Source organism: Alosa pseudoharengus, unplaced genomic scaffold, assembly GCF_046254945.1.
Source record: "Alosa pseudoharengus isolate Yale_2024_CS ecotype anadromous, Long Island Sound unplaced genomic scaffold, YU_APseudo_1.1 YU_APseudo_1.1_scf_17, whole genome shotgun sequence".
In the NCBI taxonomy this organism is placed as follows: Eukaryota; Metazoa; Chordata; class Actinopteri; order Clupeiformes; family Clupeidae; genus Alosa; species Alosa pseudoharengus.
This window is the reverse complement of record NW_027468640.1, coordinates 22,065,757-22,090,838: the sequence shown is the minus strand read 5'-3', so window position 1 is coordinate 22,090,838 and position 25,082 is coordinate 22,065,757. Positions and strand designations below refer to the sequence as shown.

At 41.5% G+C, this 25,082-nt stretch overlaps 1 protein-coding gene across 1 annotated transcript in view; it reads right to left on the bottom strand.

Annotated features, from left to right (window-relative positions):
* LOC143127056 (tenascin-X-like) overlaps positions 1–25,082 on the bottom strand; it is a 61,969-nt gene that overhangs the window by 19,252 nt on the left and 17,635 nt on the right. The window contains exons 13-24 of the mRNA XM_076288358.1: positions 23,009–23,287; positions 21,619–21,888; positions 18,907–19,185; positions 17,510–17,779; positions 14,798–15,076; positions 13,408–13,677; positions 10,696–10,974; positions 9,306–9,575; positions 6,594–6,872; positions 5,204–5,473; positions 2,492–2,770; positions 1,102–1,371 (exon numbers count right to left, since the gene is read on the bottom strand). Of these exons, the coding sequence (XP_076144473.1) occupies positions 1,102–1,371; positions 2,492–2,770; positions 5,204–5,473; positions 6,594–6,872; positions 9,306–9,575; positions 10,696–10,974; positions 13,408–13,677; positions 14,798–15,076; positions 17,510–17,779; positions 18,907–19,185; positions 21,619–21,888; positions 23,009–23,287 (3,294 nt within the window). The remainder of the gene's footprint in view (positions 1–1,101; positions 1,372–2,491; positions 2,771–5,203; positions 5,474–6,593; positions 6,873–9,305; positions 9,576–10,695; positions 10,975–13,407; positions 13,678–14,797; positions 15,077–17,509; positions 17,780–18,906; positions 19,186–21,618; positions 21,889–23,008; positions 23,288–25,082) is intronic.

Here is a 25,082-nt window from a genome sequence, read left to right as displayed (position 1 = left end):
TTTAAACTTCACAACGAGTTTGGACAATTTAATAAACAAGTGTGGCCAAAACAATGGATCTACGTCAAAGGTGTTCAAATAACATATGTTAATACACATTCTTAACTACGCAGGACAATGGGAAATTCAACCAAGCAGTGGAATAAACACAATTATACCATGGTCTAGGTTGAAAAGGGTGTCGTTTAAAAAGTGATATACTACACCTATGAAGTAGATCTGGCATATCATATCAATGCAAAGCATATCAATGCTTATGAATGGTAACTATAACAACGATAGTAGGTTGAGCCTGGAGGCAGGCTTCGCAACAATGGAATCAACTGTAAACAGCTGAAAAAACGAACGATTTTAGCTCTAAAACTCATTTAGTATTAATAATAGATTTCATAATTATTTATTTCGTAAGTGACCATGGTATAAACGGGATAATTCCCTTCGATGCGTCCATTATCAGAAATAAATTAACTTCGCAGAAGCAACCGTCCGACGCGAACACGCCTCCGTGTCGTCCATTTATTTCTGATAATGGACACCTCGTCGGGCATTATCCCTTACATAACCCTGTCTCTGGGGGGAGCTGCAGCACAGTGGTAGCAGCGCCACATCCAGCGCTGCATACACACTCAGTGTCCACAGTGACCCAGATTTGAGTCTGATCTGCGGTCATTCCTAAACCCACTCCCCTTCTCTCCCTCACTCACTTTCTGTCTTATCAAATTAAGACTACAAGAGCCCAAAAATATAACTTCAAAAAAAGCCTGCCCTTGTTAAAAAATGACAAAGTAGCAAATTATGTCTATAAACTGTGAATACAAGCCTCAGATGTGTGAGGAGTCCCAGTCTTGACTGCATTCAACTTTGCCCATAAACTATTTGTTCATACTATATATGAGGGAATTCCAGGACTGTTTTATTTAATTTACTAAACAGGCAAGGACCTCATCAAGGATGAAAACATTAGGCACAGAGCCATATAAAGGTACCTTTATATGGCTCTGATTAGGCAGTTTGACACTAAAGTGTCCAGTGAAACCAGTGCTTGTCAGGTAGTGGGTGGGCTAAGAACTTGCCCTTGTTTTCTATCAGAATAACTCTCACCTGTATGAATCATTTGTTTTGCAGGTTCACTCATTGCCCCATCCATAAGCTTAGCGCAGACGCTGACCACATAGTCGCTGCATGGCTCCAGGGATTCAATGATAGTGCTGCATGAATGTCTAGAGAAGGGCTTTGACTCAGACCTTCCGTCGTGGTAAGAGATCTGGTAGGATTCTGGAGTCTGATCCATCCCATGTGGTGGGGTCCATGTGAGATTAGCAGATGTTGGAGTCACTGAAGCTACTTTGAGCTGCTCTGGGGCTGGCACAGCTGTAAGAAAAAATACAGTAATAAAGGCTGCATTTGCACTAGCAGGGCTTGAGGTACAGCTGTTTTGGACTGTCTGTTTACATCTGTTCATGTTCACATAGTTCACTAATTTGCTTAACACTTATGAAAACCCACATGCACATCAGAGGGATTTTGGTCACGAAGATGAAAGCAAACATACAGACGGCACTGCAAATGCACAAAATAACACAAGCTTGCATTATTAGGCTCTCAGTGGCTAGTTGTTAACTACCATTTCCGAATTATCTCAAGTCCGCAAAATGCACTGCCAGTTTTATTTTAAGGGTGAAAAGAAAGTTGAGAGCCCTTACTCCACCTTTTCCATCTCCGTTTTTAATTTCACAGTTCTGCCAGTTGTGCATGTGAAAGCATTGTTATGTGTAATGTTAATGTCAAAAGGTAAAAGATGTGCAAGTTGAAAATGACAAGGAATATTCAATCTGCCCGTTTAGACAGCAGTCACATTGGCACATATCTGCTTCATATCTGATTTATTTCCATATATGAATGAGGCCTGAAGCAGATCTGAAAATGTCAGAATCCATGTGCTTTTTCCCTGTTAACATGTTCAAGCTGCACATCGGAACTGTGCCACAAATTAGCAAAAAATCTGAATTGGGTCACATTTAACTGATGGTGTAAACGTACCCAAAGACAATTATAACCTTTTTGACATGAAATTCACATATCACAAGACTAAGTCTATCTCTTGGGTAGGACAGCAGCACCCATGTTTGAGTCTGATCTATGGAGATTTAACAAACCACATCTCTTTTCCCTCACTCATTTCCTGTTCTATCAAGACTAGAAGGGTCCAAAATACCACTTCAAAAAAGCCTGCCTCTGGTAAAAGATGACAGATTAGCAAAGTATGTACATAAAATGTTTGTGCATACAGCCAGTAAACTCAACTTTGCCAATATATTATTTGTTCATACTACATATGAATCATTCCCAGGACTCTGTAATATGTTATATTCAAAGAGCAAAAGCCTCAGCAAAGATGAACACATTTGGCAGTTTGACACTAAAGTGCAAAATGACGCCAGTCGGGTGATTGAGAAGACCTGCCCTTTCTTTTTATCACAAGAGTTCTCACCTGTACGAACTTCTTTTTTCGCAGGTTCACTCATTTCCCCATCCTTAAGCTTAGTGCAGACAGTGCAGACACTGAGACTATAGTTGATGTATGGCTTCAGGCCTGTGATGTCTGCACTGCAGGACTCTCTAGAGATGATCTGTGGTTCAGACCCTCCACTTTGGTAAGAGATCTGGTAGGAGTGTGGAGTCTTTTCCATCCCATGTGGTGGGCTCCATGTGAGATGAACAGATGTTGGAGTCACTGAAGCCACTTTGAGCTGCTCCGGGACTGACACCGCTGTAATAAAAAAAAAGAGTTGAGAAAATCTGACATATAATTCACATATCACAAGATCATCCAGTCTGATTGGAGTTTGAATACGTAAGGGATAATGGATGACACGGTGGTCTGTCAACAGAAAATAATGCACGGTCGAGGTTGCAATGCGGCCTGACGCGCAGCGGAGGGCTGTTTAAACCTCATAAGTGCATTATGTAGGCTAATGGATAACGGCCACCGAGGTGTGCTGTTATACGGAATTAATGGACGAGGGGCAAAGAACTCCACGACGCGCAGCGGAGTCCGCCCGAGTCAATTAATTCCGTATAACTGGACACACCTCGAAGGCCATTATCCCGCTTATCACCCGGTTGCCACTGTAAAGCCATGCCTTTATAGCACGCAAAGGAAACACACGGTTCCGTTTAAAAAGAAGCCCACTAGTTCAGCTTGTTGTACAACTTTCGTTGGCCCTATAACAGCGATAGCATGGACAGTTTGCTTGTTTACAGTTGATTCCATTGTTGCGAAGCCTGCCTCCAGGCTCAACCGTCGTCCTACCATGGTTATTATAGTTACCATTCATAAGCATTAACCCATTTACTCCTAAAATGCCTGCTAAAAACGCCTATAGAATCCTATGGCATTCTAGACTAAATAACCTTATTTCCTGAGGGTTTTCTGAAAACATACAAAAAATTGTCAACGTCTACCAAAATTTAATATCTAAGCGTCTGTAGCACCTAGAAACATGAAATAAAAATCATGCTGCGCTACGCAGCATCCAGCGGGAGGGTCAATGTTGCGTCATGCAGCATCCAGCGCGAATGGGTATTATGGAAGGGCGATTAAACTTTTTTTTACCAGATCTACTTCATAGGTGTCCCGTTATTCGGAATTAAACGCCACCCCGCCAGCCAATCAGAAAAGAGTATTTCTTCTCTCCGGGTGATCATTTCTTTTAACAGACCACCGTGGAGTCCATTATCCCGCTCATTCCACTGTTGCCACTTTAGTTTTGTTCATTTACTATTATAATTTAAACGCTTTAATCGCTAAAACTGTCTTGTTTGTAGAACTACTTTTTCCCGACACATATCAACTTATTTCTCAACTTGTAGGACAAACTGCCGTTACTAGTTCTGAATGGATAGTTGCTATGGCCAAAGGCCAGTTGTTAGTTCCATCTCTCCCGTTGTCAGCGGGCATATCCTCAGGAATCTTTGAAACATCACTATTTTACTCAGCCTACTGCCATCCAACTACCTAAAAGCCACCTCCGTCATATGCTAAATGTTGCTATGTTCTGAACGTCTGTATTTTAAGGCTTGGATGCAACGTGACAATTAATTTAAACTTCACAACGAGTTTGGACAATTTAATAAACAAGTGTGGCCAAAACAATGGATCTACGTCAAAGGTGTTCAAATAACATATGTTAATACACATTCTTAACTACGCAGGACAATGGGAAATTCAACCAAGCAGTGGAATAAACACAATTATACCATGGTCTAGGTTGAAAAGGGTGTCGTTTAAAAAGTGATATACTACACCTATGAAGTAGATCTGGCATATCATATCAATGCAAAGCATATCAATGCTTATGAATGGTAACTATAACAACGATAGTAGGTTGAGCCTGGAGGCAGGCTTCGCAACAATGGAATCAACTGTAAACAGCTGAAAAAACGAACGATTTTAGCTCTAAAACTCATTTAGTATTAATAATAGATTTCATAATTATTTATTTCGTAAGTGACCATGGTATAAACGGGATAATTCCCTTCGATGCGTCCATTATCAGAAATAAATTAACTTCGCAGAAGCAACCGTCCGACGCGAACACGCCTCCGTGTCGTCCATTTATTTCTGATAATGGACACCTCGTCGGGCATTATCCCTTACATAACCCTGTCTCTGGGGGGAGCTGCAGCACAGTGGTAGCAGCGCCACATCCAGCGCTGCATACACACTCAGTGTCCACAGTGACCCAGATTTGAGTCTGATCTGCGGTCATTCCTAAACCCACTCCCCTTCTCTCCCTCACTCACTTTCTGTCTTATCAAATTAAGACTACAAGAGCCCAAAAATATAACTTCAAAAAAAGCCTGCCCTTGTTAAAAAATGACAAAGTAGCAAATTATGTCTATAAACTGTGAATACAAGCCTCAGATGTGTGAGGAGTCCCAGTCTTGACTGCATTCAACTTTGCCCATAAACTATTTGTTCATACTATATATGAGGGAATTCCAGGACTGTTTTATTTAATTTACTAAACAGGCAAGGACCTCATCAAGGATGAAAACATTAGGCACAGAGCCATATAAAGGTACCTTTATATGGCTCTGATTAGGCAGTTTGACACTAAAGTGTCCAGTGAAACCAGTGCTTGTCAGGTAGTGGGTGGGCTAAGAACTTGCCCTTGTTTTCTATCAGAATAACTCTCACCTGTATGAATCATTTGTTTTGCAGGTTCACTCATTGCCCCATCCATAAGCTTAGCGCAGACGCTGACCACATAGTCGCTGCATGGCTCCAGGGATTCAATGATAGTGCTGCATGAATGTCTAGAGAAGGGCTTTGACTCAGACCTTCCGTCGTGGTAAGAGATCTGGTAGGATTCTGGAGTCTGATCCATCCCATGTGGTGGGGTCCATGTGAGATTAGCAGATGTTGGAGTCACTGAAGCTACTTTGAGCTGCTCTGGGGCTGGCACAGCTGTAAGAAAAAATACAGTAATAAAGGCTGCATTTGCACTAGCAGGGCTTGAGGTACAGCTGTTTTGGACTGTCTGTTTACATCTGTACATGTTCACATAGTTCACTAATTTGCTTAACACTTATGAAAACCCACATGCACATCAGAGGGATTTTGGTCACGAAGATGAAAGCAAACATACAGACGGCACTGCAAATGCACAAAATAACACAAGCTTGCATTATTAGGCTCTCAGTGGCTAGTTGTTAACTACCATTTCCGAATTATCTCAAGTCCGCAAAATGCACTGCCAGTTTTATTTTAAGGGTGAAAAGAAAGTTGAGAGCCCTTACTCCACCTTTTCCATCTCCGTTTTTAATTTCACAGTTCTGCCAGTTGTGCATGTGAAAGCATTGTTATGTGTAATGTTAATGTCAAAAGGTAAAAGATGTGCAAGTTGAAAATGACAAGGAATATTCAATCTGCCCGTTTAGACAGCAGTCACATTGGCACATATCTGCTTCATATCTGATTTATTTCCATATATGAATGAGGCCTGAAGCAGATCTGAAAATGTCAGAATCCATGTGCTTTTTCCCTGTTAACATGTTCAAGCTGCACATCGGAACTGTGCCACAAATTAGCAAAAAATCTGAATTGGGTCACATTTAACTGATGGTGTAAACGTACCCAAAGACAATTATAACCTTTTTGACATGAAATTCACATATCACAAGACTAAGTCTATCTCTTGGGTAGGACAGCAGCACCCATGTTTGAGTCTGATCTATGGAGATTTAACAAACCACATCTCTTTTCCCTCACTCATTTCCTGTTCTATCAAGACTAGAAGGGTCCAAAATACCACTTCAAAAAAGCCTGCCTCTGGTAAAAGATGACAGATTAGCAAAGTATGTACATAAAATGTTTGTGCATACAGCCAGTAAACTCAACTTTGCCAATATATTATTTGTTCATACTACATATGAATCATTCCCAGGACTCTGTAATATGTTATATTCAAAGAGCAAAAGCCTCAGCAAAGATGAACACATTTGGCAGTTTGACACTAAAGTGCAAAATGACGCCAGTCGGGTGATTGAGAAGACCTGCCCTTTCTTTTTATCACAAGAGTTCTCACCTGTACGAACTTCTTTTTTCGCAGGTTCACTCATTTCCCCATCCTTAAGCTTAGTGCAGACAGTGCAGACACTGAGACTATAGTTGATGTATGGCTTCAGGCCTGTGATGTCTGCACTGCAGGACTCTCTAGAGATGATCTGTGGTTCAGACCCTCCACTTTGGTAAGAGATCTGGTAGGAGTGTGGAGTCTTTTCCATCCCATGTGGTGGGCTCCATGTGAGATGAACAGATGTTGGAGTCACTGAAGCCACTTTGAGCTGCTCCGGGACTGACACCGCTGTAATAAAAAAAAAGAGTTGAGAAAATCTGACATATAATTCACATATCACAAGATCATCCAGTCTGATTGGAGTTTGAATACGTAAGGGATAATGGATGACACGGTGGTCTGTCAACAGAAAATAATGCACGGTCGAGGTTGCAATGCGGCCTGACGCGCAGCGGAGGGCTGTTTAAACCTCATAAGTGCATTATGTAGGCTAATGGATAACGGCCACCGAGGTGTGCTGTTATACGGAATTAATGGACGAGGGGCAAAGAACTCCACGACGCGCAGCGGAGTCCGCCCGAGTCAATTAATTCCGTATAACTGGACACACCTCGAAGGCCATTATCCCGCTTATCACCCGGTTGCCACTGTAAAGCCATGCCTTTATAGCACGCAAAGGAAACACACGGTTCCGTTTAAAAAGAAGCCCACTAGTTCAGCTTGTTGTACAACTTTCGTTGGCCCTATAACAGCGATAGCATGGACAGTTTGCTTGTTTACAGTTGATTCCATTGTTGCGAAGCCTGCCTCCAGGCTCAACCGTCGTCCTACCATGGTTATTATAGTTACCATTCATAAGCATTAACCCATTTACTCCTAAAATGCCTGCTAAAAACGCCTATAGAATCCTATGGCATTCTAGACTAAATAACCTTATTTCCTGAGGGTTTTCTGAAAACATACAAAAAATTGTCAACGTCTACCAAAATTTAATATCTAAGCGTCTGTAGCACCTAGAAACATGAAATAAAAATCATGCTGCGCTACGCAGCATCCAGCGGGAGGGTCAATGTTGCGTCATGCAGCATCCAGCGCGAATGGGTATTATGGAAGGGCGATTAAACTTTTTTTTACCAGATCTACTTCATAGGTGTCCCGTTATTCGGAATTAAACGCCACCCCGCCAGCCAATCAGAAAAGAGTATTTCTTCTCTCCGGGTGATCATTTCTTTTAACAGACCACCGTGGAGTCCATTATCCCGCTCATTCCACTGTTGCCACTTTAGTTTTGTTCATTTACTATTATAATTTAAACGCTTTAATCGCTAAAACTGTCTTGTTTGTAGAACTACTTTTTCCCGACACATATCAACTTATTTCTCAACTTGTAGGACAAACTGCCGTTACTAGTTCTGAATGGATAGTTGCTATGGCCAAAGGCCAGTTGTTAGTTCCATCTCTCCCGTTGTCAGCGGGCATATCCTCAGGAATCTTTGAAACATCACTATTTTACTCAGCCTACTGCCATCCAACTACCTAAAAGCCACCTCCGTCATATGCTAAATGTTGCTATGTTCTGAACGTCTGTATTTTAAGGCTTGGATGCAACGTGACAATTAATTTAAACTTCACAACGAGTTTGGACAATTTAATAAACAAGTGTGGCCAAAACAATGGATCTACGTCAAAGGTGTTCAAATAACATATGTTAATACACATTCTTAACTACGCAGGACAATGGGAAATTCAACCAAGCAGTGGAATAAACACAATTATACCATGGTCTAGGTTGAAAAGGGTGTCGTTTAAAAAGTGATATACTACACCTATGAAGTAGATCTGGCATATCATATCAATGCAAAGCATATCAATGCTTATGAATGGTAACTATAACAACGATAGTAGGTTGAGCCTGGAGGCAGGCTTCGCAACAATGGAATCAACTGTAAACAGCTGAAAAAACGAACGATTTTAGCTCTAAAACTCATTTAGTATTAATAATAGATTTCATAATTATTTATTTCGTAAGTGACCATGGTATAAACGGGATAATTCCCTTCGATGCGTCCATTATCAGAAATAAATTAACTTCGCAGAAGCAACCGTCCGACGCGAACACGCCTCCGTGTCGTCCATTTATTTCTGATAATGGACACCTCGTCGGGCATTATCCCTTACATAACCCTGTCTCTGGGGGGAGCTGCAGCACAGTGGTAGCAGCGCCACATCCAGCGCTGCATACACACTCAGTGTCCACAGTGACCCAGATTTGAGTCTGATCTGCGGTCATTCCTAAACCCACTCCCCTTCTCTCCCTCACTCACTTTCTGTCTTATCAAATTAAGACTACAAGAGCCCAAAAATATAACTTCAAAAAAAGCCTGCCCTTGTTAAAAAATGACAAAGTAGCAAATTATGTCTATAAACTGTGAATACAAGCCTCAGATGTGTGAGGAGTCCCAGTCTTGACTGCATTCAACTTTGCCCATAAACTATTTGTTCATACTATATATGAGGGAATTCCAGGACTGTTTTATTTAATTTACTAAACAGGCAAGGACCTCATCAAGGATGAAAACATTAGGCACAGAGCCATATAAAGGTACCTTTATATGGCTCTGATTAGGCAGTTTGACACTAAAGTGTCCAGTGAAACCAGTGCTTGTCAGGTAGTGGGTGGGCTAAGAACTTGCCCTTGTTTTCTATCAGAATAACTCTCACCTGTATGAATCATTTGTTTTGCAGGTTCACTCATTGCCCCATCCATAAGCTTAGCGCAGACGCTGACCACATAGTCGCTGCATGGCTCCAGGGATTCAATGATAGTGCTGCATGAATGTCTAGAGAAGGGCTTTGACTCAGACCTTCCGTCGTGGTAAGAGATCTGGTAGGATTCTGGAGTCTGATCCATCCCATGTGGTGGGGTCCATGTGAGATTAGCAGATGTTGGAGTCACTGAAGCTACTTTGAGCTGCTCTGGGGCTGGCACAGCTGTAAGAAAAAATACAGTAATAAAGGCTGCATTTGCACTAGCAGGGCTTGAGGTACAGCTGTTTTGGACTGTCTGTTTACATCTGTTCATGTTCACATAGTTCACTAATTTGCTTAACACTTATGAAAACCCACATGCACATCAGAGGGATTTTGGTCACGAAGATGAAAGCAAACATACAGACGGCACTGCAAATGCACAAAATAACACAAGCTTGCATTATTAGGCTCTCAGTGGCTAGTTGTTAACTACCATTTCCGAATTATCTCAAGTCCGCAAAATGCACTGCCAGTTTTATTTTAAGGGTGAAAAGAAAGTTGAGAGCCCTTACTCCACCTTTTCCATCTCCGTTTTTAATTTCACAGTTCTGCCAGTTGTGCATGTGAAAGCATTGTTATGTGTAATGTTAATGTCAAAAGGTAAAAGATGTGCAAGTTGAAAATGACAAGGAATATTCAATCTGCCCGTTTAGACAGCAGTCACATTGGCACATATCTGCTTCATATCTGATTTATTTCCATATATGAATGAGGCCTGAAGCAGATCTGAAAATGTCAGAATCCATGTGCTTTTTCCCTGTTAACATGTTCAAGCTGCACATCGGAACTGTGCCACAAATTAGCAAAAAATCTGAATTGGGTCACATTTAACTGATGGTGTAAACGTACCCAAAGACAATTATAACCTTTTTGACATGAAATTCACATATCACAAGACTAAGTCTATCTCTTGGGTAGGACAGCAGCACCCATGTTTGAGTCTGATCTATGGAGATTTAACAAACCACATCTCTTTTCCCTCACTCATTTCCTGTTCTATCAAGACTAGAAGGGTCCAAAATACCACTTCAAAAAAGCCTGCCTCTGGTAAAAGATGACAGATTAGCAAAGTATGTACATAAAATGTTTGTGCATACAGCCAGTAAACTCAACTTTGCCAATATATTATTTGTTCATACTACATATGAATCATTCCCAGGACTCTGTAATATGTTATATTCAAAGAGCAAAAGCCTCAGCAAAGATGAACACATTTGGCAGTTTGACACTAAAGTGCAAAATGACGCCAGTCGGGTGATTGAGAAGACCTGCCCTTTCTTTTTATCACAAGAGTTCTCACCTGTACGAACTTCTTTTTTCGCAGGTTCACTCATTTCCCCATCCTTAAGCTTAGTGCAGACAGTGCAGACACTGAGACTATAGTTGATGTATGGCTTCAGGCCTGTGATGTCTGCACTGCAGGACTCTCTAGAGATGATCTGTGGTTCAGACCCTCCACTTTGGTAAGAGATCTGGTAGGAGTGTGGAGTCTTTTCCATCCCATGTGGTGGGCTCCATGTGAGATGAACAGATGTTGGAGTCACTGAAGCCACTTTGAGCTGCTCCGGGACTGACACCGCTGTAATAAAAAAAAAGAGTTGAGAAAATCTGACATATAATTCACATATCACAAGATCATCCAGTCTGATTGGAGTTTGAATACGTAAGGGATAATGGATGACACGGTGGTCTGTCAACAGAAAATAATGCACGGTCGAGGTTGCAATGCGGCCTGACGCGCAGCGGAGGGCTGTTTAAACCTCATAAGTGCATTATGTAGGCTAATGGATAACGGCCACCGAGGTGTGCTGTTATACGGAATTAATGGACGAGGGGCAAAGAACTCCACGACGCGCAGCGGAGTCCGCCCGAGTCAATTAATTCCGTATAACTGGACACACCTCGAAGGCCATTATCCCGCTTATCACCCGGTTGCCACTGTAAAGCCATGCCTTTATAGCACGCAAAGGAAACACACGGTTCCGTTTAAAAAGAAGCCCACTAGTTCAGCTTGTTGTACAACTTTCGTTGGCCCTATAACAGCGATAGCATGGACAGTTTGCTTGTTTACAGTTGATTCCATTGTTGCGAAGCCTGCCTCCAGGCTCAACCGTCGTCCTACCATGGTTATTATAGTTACCATTCATAAGCATTAACCCATTTACTCCTAAAATGCCTGCTAAAAACGCCTATAGAATCCTATGGCATTCTAGACTAAATAACCTTATTTCCTGAGGGTTTTCTGAAAACATACAAAAAATTGTCAACGTCTACCAAAATTTAATATCTAAGCGTCTGTAGCACCTAGAAACATGAAATAAAAATCATGCTGCGCTACGCAGCATCCAGCGGGAGGGTCAATGTTGCGTCATGCAGCATCCAGCGCGAATGGGTATTATGGAAGGGCGATTAAACTTTTTTTTACCAGATCTACTTCATAGGTGTCCCGTTATTCGGAATTAAACGCCACCCCGCCAGCCAATCAGAAAAGAGTATTTCTTCTCTCCGGGTGATCATTTCTTTTAACAGACCACCGTGGAGTCCATTATCCCGCTCATTCCACTGTTGCCACTTTAGTTTTGTTCATTTACTATTATAATTTAAACGCTTTAATCGCTAAAACTGTCTTGTTTGTAGAACTACTTTTTCCCGACACATATCAACTTATTTCTCAACTTGTAGGACAAACTGCCGTTACTAGTTCTGAATGGATAGTTGCTATGGCCAAAGGCCAGTTGTTAGTTCCATCTCTCCCGTTGTCAGCGGGCATATCCTCAGGAATCTTTGAAACATCACTATTTTACTCAGCCTACTGCCATCCAACTACCTAAAAGCCACCTCCGTCATATGCTAAATGTTGCTATGTTCTGAACGTCTGTATTTTAAGGCTTGGATGCAACGTGACAATTAATTTAAACTTCACAACGAGTTTGGACAATTTAATAAACAAGTGTGGCCAAAACAATGGATCTACGTCAAAGGTGTTCAAATAACATATGTTAATACACATTCTTAACTACGCAGGACAATGGGAAATTCAACCAAGCAGTGGAATAAACACAATTATACCATGGTCTAGGTTGAAAAGGGTGTCGTTTAAAAAGTGATATACTACACCTATGAAGTAGATCTGGCATATCATATCAATGCAAAGCATATCAATGCTTATGAATGGTAACTATAACAACGATAGTAGGTTGAGCCTGGAGGCAGGCTTCGCAACAATGGAATCAACTGTAAACAGCTGAAAAAACGAACGATTTTAGCTCTAAAACTCATTTAGTATTAATAATAGATTTCATAATTATTTATTTCGTAAGTGACCATGGTATAAACGGGATAATTCCCTTCGATGCGTCCATTATCAGAAATAAATTAACTTCGCAGAAGCAACCGTCCGACGCGAACACGCCTCCGTGTCGTCCATTTATTTCTGATAATGGACACCTCGTCGGGCATTATCCCTTACATAACCCTGTCTCTGGGGGGAGCTGCAGCACAGTGGTAGCAGCGCCACATCCAGCGCTGCATACACACTCAGTGTCCACAGTGACCCAGATTTGAGTCTGATCTGCGGTCATTCCTAAACCCACTCCCCTTCTCTCCCTCACTCACTTTCTGTCTTATCAAATTAAGACTACAAGAGCCCAAAAATATAACTTCAAAAAAAGCCTGCCCTTGTTAAAAAATGACAAAGTAGCAAATTATGTCTATAAACTGTGAATACAAGCCTCAGATGTGTGAGGAGTCCCAGTCTTGACTGCATTCAACTTTGCCCATAAACTATTTGTTCATACTATATATGAGGGAATTCCAGGACTGTTTTATTTAATTTACTAAACAGGCAAGGACCTCATCAAGGATGAAAACATTAGGCACAGAGCCATATAAAGGTACCTTTATATGGCTCTGATTAGGCAGTTTGACACTAAAGTGTCCAGTGAAACCAGTGCTTGTCAGGTAGTGGGTGGGCTAAGAACTTGCCCTTGTTTTCTATCAGAATAACTCTCACCTGTATGAATCATTTGTTTTGCAGGTTCACTCATTGCCCCATCCATAAGCTTAGCGCAGACGCTGACCACATAGTCGCTGCATGGCTCCAGGGATTCAATGATAGTGCTGCATGAATGTCTAGAGAAGGGCTTTGACTCAGACCTTCCGTCGTGGTAAGAGATCTGGTAGGATTCTGGAGTCTGATCCATCCCATGTGGTGGGGTCCATGTGAGATTAGCAGATGTTGGAGTCACTGAAGCTACTTTGAGCTGCTCTGGGGCTGGCACAGCTGTAAGAAAAAATACAGTAATAAAGGCTGCATTTGCACTAGCAGGGCTTGAGGTACAGCTGTTTTGGACTGTCTGTTTACATCTGTACATGTTCACATAGTTCACTAATTTGCTTAACACTTATGAAAACCCACATGCACATCAGAGGGATTTTGGTCACGAAGATGAAAGCAAACATACAGACGGCACTGCAAATGCACAAAATAACACAAGCTTGCATTATTAGGCTCTCAGTGGCTAGTTGTTAACTACCATTTCCGAATTATCTCAAGTCCGCAAAATGCACTGCCAGTTTTATTTTAAGGGTGAAAAGAAAGTTGAGAGCCCTTACTCCACCTTTTCCATCTCCGTTTTTAATTTCACAGTTCTGCCAGTTGTGCATGTGAAAGCATTGTTATGTGTAATGTTAATGTCAAAAGGTAAAAGATGTGCAAGTTGAAAATGACAAGGAATATTCAATCTGCCCGTTTAGACAGCAGTCACATTGGCACATATCTGCTTCATATCTGATTTATTTCCATATATGAATGAGGCCTGAAGCAGATCTGAAAATGTCAGAATCCATGTGCTTTTTCCCTGTTAACATGTTCAAGCTGCACATCGGAACTGTGCCACAAATTAGCAAAAAATCTGAATTGGGTCACATTTAACTGATGGTGTAAACGTACCCAAAGACAATTATAACCTTTTTGACATGAAATTCACATATCACAAGACTAAGTCTATCTCTTGGGTAGGACAGCAGCACCCATGTTTGAGTCTGATCTATGGAGATTTAACAAACCACATCTCTTTTCCCTCACTCATTTCCTGTTCTATCAAGACTAGAAGGGTCCAAAATACCACTTCAAAAAAGCCTGCCTCTGGTAAAAGATGACAGATTAGCAAAGTATGTACATAAAATGTTTGTGCATACAGCCAGTAAACTCAACTTTGCCAATATATTATTTGTTCATATTACATATGAATCATTCCCAGGACTCTGTAATATGTTATATTCAAAGAGCAAAAGCCTCAGCAAAGATGAACACATTTGGCAGTTTGACACTAAAGTGCAAAATGACGCCAGTCGGGTGATTGAGAAGACCTGCCCTTTCTTTTTATCACAAGAGTTCTCACCTGTACGAACTTCTTTTTTCGCAGGTTCACTCATTTCCCCATCCTTAAGCTTAGTGCAGACAGTGCAGACACTGAGACTATAGTTGATGTATGGCTTCAGGCCTGTGATGTCTGCACTGCAGGACTCTCTAGAGATGATCTGTGGTTCAGACCCTCCACTTTGGTAAGAGATCTGGTAGGAGTGTGGAGTCTTTTCCATCCCATGTGGTGGGCTCCATGTGAGATGAACAGATGTTGGAGTCACTGAAGCCACTTTGAGCTGCTCCGGGACTGACACCGCTGTAATAAAAAAAAAGAGTTGAGAAAATCTGACATATAATTCACATATCACAAGATCATCCAGTCTGATTGGAGTTTGAATACGTAAGGGATAATGGATGACACGGTGGTCTGTCAACAGAAAATAATGCACGGTCGAGGTTGCAATGCGGCCTGACGCGCAGCGGAGGGCTGTTTAAACCTCATAAGTGCATTATGTAGGCTAATGGATAACGGCCACCGAGGTGTGCTGTTATACGGAATTAATGGACGAGGGGCAAAGAACTCCACGACGCGCAGCGGAGTCCGCCCGAGTCAATTAATTCCGTATAACTGGACACACCTCGAAGGCCATTATCCCGCTTATCACCCGGTTGCCACTGTAAAGCCATGCCTTTATAGCACGCAAAGGAAACACACGGTTCCGTTTAAAAAGAAGCCCACTAGTTCAGCTTGTTGTACAACTTTCGTTGGCCCTATAACAGCGATAGCATGGACAGTTTGCTTGTTTACAGTTGATTCCATTGTTGCGAAGCCTGCCTCCAGGCTCAACCGTCGTCCTACCATGGTTATTATAGTTACCATTCATAAGCATTAACCCATTTACTCCTAAAATGCCTGCTAAAAACGCCTATAGAATCCTATGGCATTCTAGACTAAATAACCTTATTTCCTGAGGGTTTTCTGAAAACATACAAAAAATTGTCAACGTCTACCAAAATTTAATATCTAAGCGTCTGTAGCACCTAGAAACATGAAATAAAAATCATGCTGCGCTACGCAGCATCCAGCGGGAGGGTCAATGTTGCGTCATGCAGCATCCAGCGCGAATGGGTATTATGGAAGGGCGATTAAACTTTTTTTTACCAGATCTACTTCATAGGTGTCCCGTTATTCGGAATTAAACGCCACCCCGCCAGCCAATCAGAAAAGAGTATTTCTTCTCTCCGGGTGATCATTTCTTTTAACAGACCACCGTGGAGTCCATTATCCCGCTCATTCCACTGTTGCCACTTTAGTTTTGTTCATTTACTATTATAATTTAAACGCTTTAATCGCTAAAACTGTCTTGTTTGTAGAACTACTTTTTCCCGACACATATCAACTTATTTCTCAACTTGTAGGACAAACTGCCGTTACTAGTTCTGAATGGATAGTTGCTATGGCCAAAGGCCAGTTGTTAGTTCCATCTCTCCCGTTGTCAGCGGGCATATCCTCAGGAATCTTTGAAACATCACTATTTTACTCAGCCTACTGCCATCCAACTACCTAAAAGCCACCTCCGTCATATGCTAAATGTTGCTATGTTCTGAACGTCTGTATTTTAAGGCTTGGATGCAACGTGACAATTAATTTAAACTTCACAACGAGTTTGGACAATTTAATAAACAAGTGTGGCCAAAACAATGGATCTACGTCAAAGGTGTTCAAATAACATATGTTAATACACATTCTTAACTACGCAGGACAATGGGAAATTCAACCAAGCAGTGGAATAAACACAATTATACCATGGTCTAGGTTGAAAAGGGTGTCGTTTAAAAAGTGATATACTACACCTATGAAGTAGATCTGGCATATCATATCAATGCAAAGCATATCAATGCTTATGAATGGTAACTATAACAACGATAGTAGGTTGAGCCTGGAGGCAGGCTTCGCAACAATGGAATCAACTGTAAACAGCTGAAAAAACGAACGATTTTAGCTCTAAAACTCATTTAGTATTAATAATAGATTTCATAATTATTTATTTCGTAAGTGACCATGGTATAAACGGGATAATTCCCTTCGATGCGTCCATTATCAGAAATAAATTAACTTCGCAGAAGCAACCGTCCGACGCGAACACGCCTCCGTGTCGTCCATTTATTTCTGATAATGGACACCTCGTCGGGCATTATCCCTTACATAACCCTGTCTCTGGGGGGAGCTGCAGCACAGTGGTAGCAGCGCCACATCCAGCGCTGCATACACACTCAGTGTCCACAGTGACCCAGATTTGAGTCTGATCTGCGGTCATTCCTAAACCCACTCCCCTTCTCTCCCTCACTCACTTTCTGTCTTATCAAATTAAGACTACAAGAGCCCAAAAATATAACTTCAAAAAAAGCCTGCCCTTGTTAAAAAATGACAAAGTAGCAAATTATGTCTATAAACTGTGAATACAAGCCTCAGATGTGTGAGGAGTCCCAGTCTTGACTGCATTCAACTTTGCCCATAAACTATTTGTTCATACTATATATGAGGGAATTCCAGGACTGTTTTATTTAATTTACTAAACAGGCAAGGACCTCATCAAGGATGAAAACATTAGGCACAGAGCCATATAAAGGTACCTTTATATGGCTCTGATTAGGCAGTTTGACACTAAAGTGTCCAGTGAAACCAGTGCTTGTCAGGTAGTGGGTGGGCTAAGAACTTGCCCTTGTTTTCTATCAGAATAACTCTCACCTGTATGAATCATTTGTTTTGCAGGTTCACTCATTGCCCCATCCATAAGCTTAGCGCAGACGCTGACCACATAGTCGCTGCATGGCTCCAGGGATTCAATGATAGTGCTGCATGAATGTCTAGAGAAGGGCTTTGACTCAGACCTTCCGTCGTGGTAAGAGATCTGGTAGGATTCTGGAGTCTGATCCATCCCATGTGGTGGGGTCCATGTGAGATTAGCAGATGTTGGAGTCACTGAAGCTACTTTGAGCTGCTCTGGGGCTGGCACAGCTGTAAGAAAAAATACAGTAATAAAGGCTGCATTTGCACTAGCAGGGCTTGAGGTACAGCTGTTTTGGACTGTCTGTTTACATCTGTACATGTTCACATAGTTCACTAATTTGCTTAACACTTATGAAAACCCACATGCACATCAGAGGGATTTTGGTCACGAAGATGAAAGCAAACATACAGACGGCACTGCAAATGCACAAAATAACACAAGCTTGCATTATTAGGCTTTTTCAGTGGCTAGTTGTTAACTACCATTTCCGAATTATCTCAAGTCCACAAAATGCACTGCCAGTTTTATTTTAAGGGTGAAAAGAAAGTTGAGAGCCCTTACTCCACCTTTTCCATCTCCCTTTTCATTTTAATTTCACAGTTTTGCCAGTTGTGCATGTGAAAGCAATGTTATGTGTAATGTAAATGTCAAAAGGTAAAAGATGTGCAAGTGGAAAATGACAAGGAATATCCAATCTGCCCGTTTAGACAGCAGTCACATTGGCACATATCTGCTTAGTATCTGATTTATTTCCATATATGAATGAGGCCTGAAGCAGATCTGAAAATGTCAGAATCCATGTGCTTTTTCCTTGTTAACATGTTCACGCTGCACATCGGAACTGTGCCACAAATTAGCAAAAAATCTGAATTGGGTCACATTTAACTGATGGTGTAAACGTACCCAAAGACAATTATAACCTTTTTGACATGAAATTCACATATCACAAGACTAAGTCTATCTCTTGGGTAGGACAGCAGCACCCATGTTTGAGTCTGATCTATGGAGATTTAACAAACCACATCTCTTTTCCCTCACTCATTTCCTGTTCTATCAAGACTAGAAGGGTCCAAAATACCACTTCAAAAAAGCCTGCCTCTGGTAAAAGATGACAGATTAGCAAAGTATGTACATAAAATGTTTGTGCATACAGCCAGTAAACTCAACTTTGCCAATATATTATTTGTTCATACTACATATGAATCATTCCCAGGACTCTGTAATATGTTATATTCAAAGAGCAAAAGCCTCAGCAAAGATGAACACATTTGGCAGTTTGACACTAAAGTGCAAAATGACGCCAGTCGGGTGATTGAGAAGACCTGCCCTTTCTTTTTATCACAAGAGTTCTCACCTGTACGAACTTCTTTTTTCGCAGGTTCACTCATTTCCCCATCCTTAAGCTTAGTGCAGACAGTGCAGACACTGAGACTATAGTTGATGTATGGCTTCAGGCCTGTGATGTCTGCACTGCAGGACTCTCTAGAGATGATCTGTGGTTCAGACCCTCCACTTTGGTAAGAGATCTGGTAGGAGTGTGGAGTCTTTTCCATCCCATGTGGTGGGCTCCATGTGAGATGAACAGATGTTGGAGTCACTGAAGCCACTTTGAGCTGCTCCGGGACTGACACCGCTGTAATAAAAAAAAAGAGTTGAGAAAATCTGACATATAATTCACATATCACAAGATCATCCAGTCTGATTGGAGTTTGAATACGTAAGGGATAATGGATGACACGGTGGTCTGTCAACAGAAAATAATGCACGGTCGAGGTTGCAATGCGGCCTGACGCGCAGCGGAGGGCTGTTTAAACCTCATAAGTGCATTATGTAGGCTAATGGATAACGGCCACCGAGGTGTGCTGTTATACGGAATTAATGGACGAGGGGCAAAGAACTCCACGACGCGCAGCGGAGTCCGCCCGAGTCAATTAATTCCGTATAACTGGACACACCTCGAAGGCCATTATCCCGCTTATCACCCGGTTGCCACTGTAAAGCCATGCCTTTATAGCACGCAAAGGAAACACACGGTTCCGTTTAAAAAGAAGCCCACTAGTTCAGCTTGTTGTACAACTTTCGTTGGCCCTATAACAGCGATAGCATGGACAGTTTGCTTGTTTACAGTTGATTCCATTGTTGCGAAGCCTGCCTCCAGGCTCAACCGTCGTCCTACCATGGTTATTATAGTTACCATTCATAAGCATTAACCCATTTACTCCTAAAATGCCTGCTAAAAACGCCTATAGAATCCTATGGCATTCTAGACTAAATAACCTTATTTCCTGAGGGTTTTCTGAAAACATACAAAAAATTGTCAACGTCTACCAAAATTTAATATCTAAGCGTCTGTAGCACCTAGAAACATGAAATAAAAATCATGCTGCGCTACGCAGCATCCAGCGGGAGGGTCAATGTTGCGTCATGCAGCATCCAGCGCGAATGGGTATTATGGAAGGGCGATTAAACTTTTTTTTACCAGATCTACTTCATAGGTGTCCCGTTATTCGGAATTAAACGCCACCCCGCCAGCCAATCAGAAAAGAGTATTTCTTCTCTCCGGGTGATCATTTCTTTTAACAGACCACCGTGGAGTCCATTATCCCGCTCATTCCACTGTTGCCACTTTAGTTTTGTTCATTTACTATTATAATTTAAACGCTTTAATCGCTAAAACTGTCTTGTTTGTAGAACTACTTTTTCCCGACACATATCAACTTATTTCTCAACTTGTAGGACAAACTGCCGTTACTAGTTCTGAATGGATAGTTGCTATGGCCAAAGGCCAGTTGTTAGTTCCATCTCTCCCGTTGTCAGCGGGCATATCCTCAGGAATCTTTGAAACATCACTATTTTACTCAGCCTACTGCCATCCAACTACCTAAAAGCCACCTCCGTCATATGCTAAATGTTGCTATGTTCTGAACGTCTGTATTTTAAGGCTTGGATGCAACGTGACAATTAATTTAAACTTCACAACGAGTTTGGACAATTTAATAAACAAGTGTGGCCAAAACAATGGATCTACGTCAAAGGTGTTCAAATAACATATGTTAATACACATTCTTAACTACGCAGGACAATGGGAAATTCAACCAAGCAGTGGAATAAACACAATTATACCATGGTCTAGGTTGAAAAGGGTGTCGTTTAAAAAGTGATATACTACACCTATGAAGTAGATCTGGCATATCATATCAATGCAAAGCATATCAATGCTTATGAATGGTAACTATAACAACGATAGTAGGTTGAGCCTGGAGGCAGGCTTCGCAACAATGGAATCAACTGTAAACAGCTGAAAAAACGAACGATTTTAGCTCTAAAACTCATTTAGTATTAATAATAGATTTCATAATTATTTATTTCGTAAGTGACCATGGTATAAACGGGATAATTCCCTTCGATGCGTCCATTATCAGAAATAAATTAACTTCGCAGAAGCAACCGTCCGACGCGAACACGCCTCCGTGTCGTCCATTTATTTCTGATAATGGACACCTCGTCGGGCATTATCCCTTACATAACCCTGTCTCTGGGGGGAGCTGCAGCACAGTGGTAGCAGCGCCACATCCAGCGCTGCATACACACTCAGTGTCCACAGTGACCCAGATTTGAGTCTGATCTGCGGTCATTCCTAAACCCACTCCCCTTCTCTCCCTCACTCACTTTCTGTCTTATCAAATTAAGACTACAAGAGCCCAAAAATATAACTTCAAAAAAAGCCTGCCCTTGTTAAAAAATGACAAAGTAGCAAATTATGTCTATAAACTGTGAATACAAGCCTCAGATGTGTGAGGAGTCCCAGTCTTGACTGCATTCAACTTTGCCCATAAACTATTTGTTCATACTATATATGAGGGAATTCCAGGACTGTTTTATTTAATTTACTAAACAGGCAAGGACCTCATCAAGGATGAAAACATTAGGCACAGAGCCATATAAAGGTACCTTTATATGGCTCTGATTAGGCAGTTTGACACTAAAGTGTCCAGTGAAACCAGTGCTTGTCAGGTAGTGGGTGGGCTAAGAACTTGCCCTTGTTTTCTATCAGAATAACTCTCACCTGTATGAATCATTTGTTTTGCAGGTTCACTCATTGCCCCATCCATAAGCTTAGCGCAGACGCTGACCACATAGTCGCTGCATGGCTCCAGGGATTCAATGATAGTGCTGCATGAATGTCTAGAGAAGGGCTTTGACTCAGACCTTCCGTCGTGGTAAGAGATCTGGTAGGATTCTGGAGTCTGATCCATCCCATGTGGTGGGGTCCATGTGAGATTAGCAGATGTTGGAGTCACTGAAGCTACTTTGAGCTGCTCTGGGGCTGGCACAGCTGTAAGAAAAAATACAGTAATAAAGGCTGCATTTGCACTAGCAGGGCTTGAGGTACAGCTGTTTTGGACTGTCTGTTTACATCTGTACATGTTCACATAGTTCACTAATTTGCTTAACACTTATGAAAACCCACATGCACATCAGAGGGATTTTGGTCACGAAGATGAAAGCAAACATACAGACGGCACTGCAAATGCACAAAATAACACAAGCTTGCATTATTAGGCTCTCAGTGGCTAGTTGTTAACTACCATTTCCGAATTATCTCAAGTCCGCAAAATGCACTGCCAGTTTTATTTTAAGGGTGAAAAGAAAGTTGAGAGCCCTTACTCCACCTTTTCCATCTCCGTTTTTAATTTCACAGTTCTGCCAGTTGTGCATGTGAAAGCATTGTTATGTGTAATGTTAATGTCAAAAGGTAAAAGATGTGCAAGTTGAAAATGACAAGGAATATTCAATCTGCCCGTTTAGACAGCAGTCACATTGGCACATATCTGCTTCATATCTGATTTATTTCCATATATGAATGAGGCCTGAAGCAGATCTGAAAATGTCAGAATCCATGTGCTTTTTCCCTGTTAACATGTTCAAGCTGCACATCGGAACTGTGCCACAAATTAGCAAAAAATCTGAATTGGGTCACATTTAACTGATGGTGTAAACGTACCCAAAGACAATTATAACCTTTTTGACATGAAATTCACATATCACAAGACTAAGTCTATCTCTTGGGTAGGACAGCAGCACCCATGTTTGAGTCTGATCTATGGAGATTTAACAAACCACATCTCTTTTCCCTCACTCATTTCCTGTTCTATCAAGACTAGAAGGGTCCAAAATACCACTTCAAAAAAGCCTGCCTCTGGTAAAAGATGACAGATTAGCAAAGTATGTACATAAAATGTTTGTGCATACAGCCAGTAAACTCAACTTTGCCAATATATTATTTGTTCATACTACATATGAATCATTCCCAGGACTCTGTAATATGTTATATTCAAAGAGCAAAAGCCTCAGCAAAGATGAACACATTTGGCAGTTTGACACTAAAGTGCAAAATGACGCCAGTCGGGTGATTGAGAAGACCTGCCCTTTCTTTTTATCACAAGAGTTCTCACCTGTACGAACTTCTTTTTTCGCAGGTTCACTCATTTCCCCATCCTTAAGCTTAGTGCAGACAGTGCAGACACTGAGACTATAGTTGATGTATGGCTTCAGGCCTGTGATGTCTGCACTGCAGGACTCTCTAGAGATGATCTGTGGTTCAGACCCTCCACTTTGGTAAGAGATCTGGTAGGAGTGTGGAGTCTTTTCCATCCCATGTGGTGGGCTCCATGTGAGATGAACAGATGTTGGAGTCACTGAAGCCACTTTGAGCTGCTCCGGGACTGACACCGCTGTAATAAAAAAAAAGAGTTGAGAAAATCTGACATATAATTCACATATCACAAGATCATCCAGTCTGATTGGAGTTTGAATACGTAAGGGATAATGGATGACACGGTGGTCTGTCAACAGAAAATAATGCACGGTCGAGGTTGCAATGCGGCCTGACGCGCAGCGGAGGGCTGTTTAAACCTCATAAGTGCATTATGTAGGCTAATGGATAACGGCCACCGAGGTGTGCTGTTATACGGAATTAATGGACGAGGGGCAAAGAACTCCACGACGCGCAGCGGAGTCCGCCCGAGTCAATTAATTCCGTATAACTGGACACACCTCGAAGGCCATTATCCCGCTTATCACCCGGTTGCCACTGTAAAGCCATGCCTTTATAGCACGCAAAGGAAACACACGGTTCCGTTTAAAAAGAAGCCCACTAGTTCAGCTTGTTGTACAACTTTCGTTGGCCCTATAACAGCGATAGCATGGACAGTTTGCTTGTTTACAGTTGATTCCATTGTTGCGAAGCCTGCCTCCAGGCTCAACCGTCGTCCTACCATGGTTATTATAGTTACCATTCATAAGCATTAACCCATTTACTCCTAAAATGCCTGCTAAAAACGCCTATAGAATCCTATGGCATTCTAGACTAAATAACCTTATTTCCTGAGGGTTTTCTGAAAACATACAAAAAATTGTCAACGTCTACCAAAATGTAATATCTAAGCGTCTGTAGCACCTAGAAACATGAAATAAAAATCATGCTGCGCTACGCAGCATCCAGCGGGAGGGTCAATGTTGCGTCATGCAGCATCCAGCGCGAATGGGTATTATGGAAGGGCGATTAAACTTTTTTTTACCAGATCTACTTCATAGGTGTCCCGTTATTCGGAATTAAACGCCACCCCGCCAGCCAATCAGAAAAGAGTATTTCTTCTCTCCGGGTGATCATTTCTTTTAACAGACCACCGTGGAGTCCATTATCCCGCTCATTCCACTGTTGCCACTTTAGTTTTGTTCATTTACTATTATAATTTAAACGCTTTAATCGCTAAAACTGTCTTGTTTGTAGAACTACTTTTTCCCGACACATATCAACTTATTTCTCAACTTGTAGGACAAACTGCCGTTACTAGTTCTGAATGGATAGTTGCTATGGCCAAAGGCCAGTTGTTAGTTCCATCTCTCCCGTTGTCAGCGGGCATATCCTCAGGAATCTTTGAAACATCACTATTTTACTCAGCCTACTGCCATCCAACTACCTAAAAGCCACCTCCGTCATATGCTAAATGTTGCTATGTTCTGAACGTCTGTATTTTAAGGCTTGGATGCAACGTGACAATTAATTTAAACTTCACAACGAGTTTGGACAATTTAATAAACAAGTGTGGCCAAAACAATGGATCTACGTCAAAGGTGTTCAAATAACATATGTTAATACACATTCTTAACTACGCAGGACAATGGGAAATTCAACCAAGCAGTGGAATAAACACAATTATACCATGGTCTAGGTTGAAAAGGGTGTCGTTTAAAAAGTGATATACTACACCTATGAAGTAGATCTGGCATATCATATCAATGCAAAGCATATCAATGCTTATGAATGGTAACTATAACAACGATAGTAGGTTGAGCCTGGAGGCAGGCTTCGCAACAATGGAATCAACTGTAAACAGCTGAAAAAACGAACGATTTTAGCTCTAAAACTCATTTAGTATTAATAATAGATTTCATAATTATTTATTTCGTAAGTGACCATGGTATAAACGGGATAATTCCCTTCGATGCGTCCATTATCAGAAATAA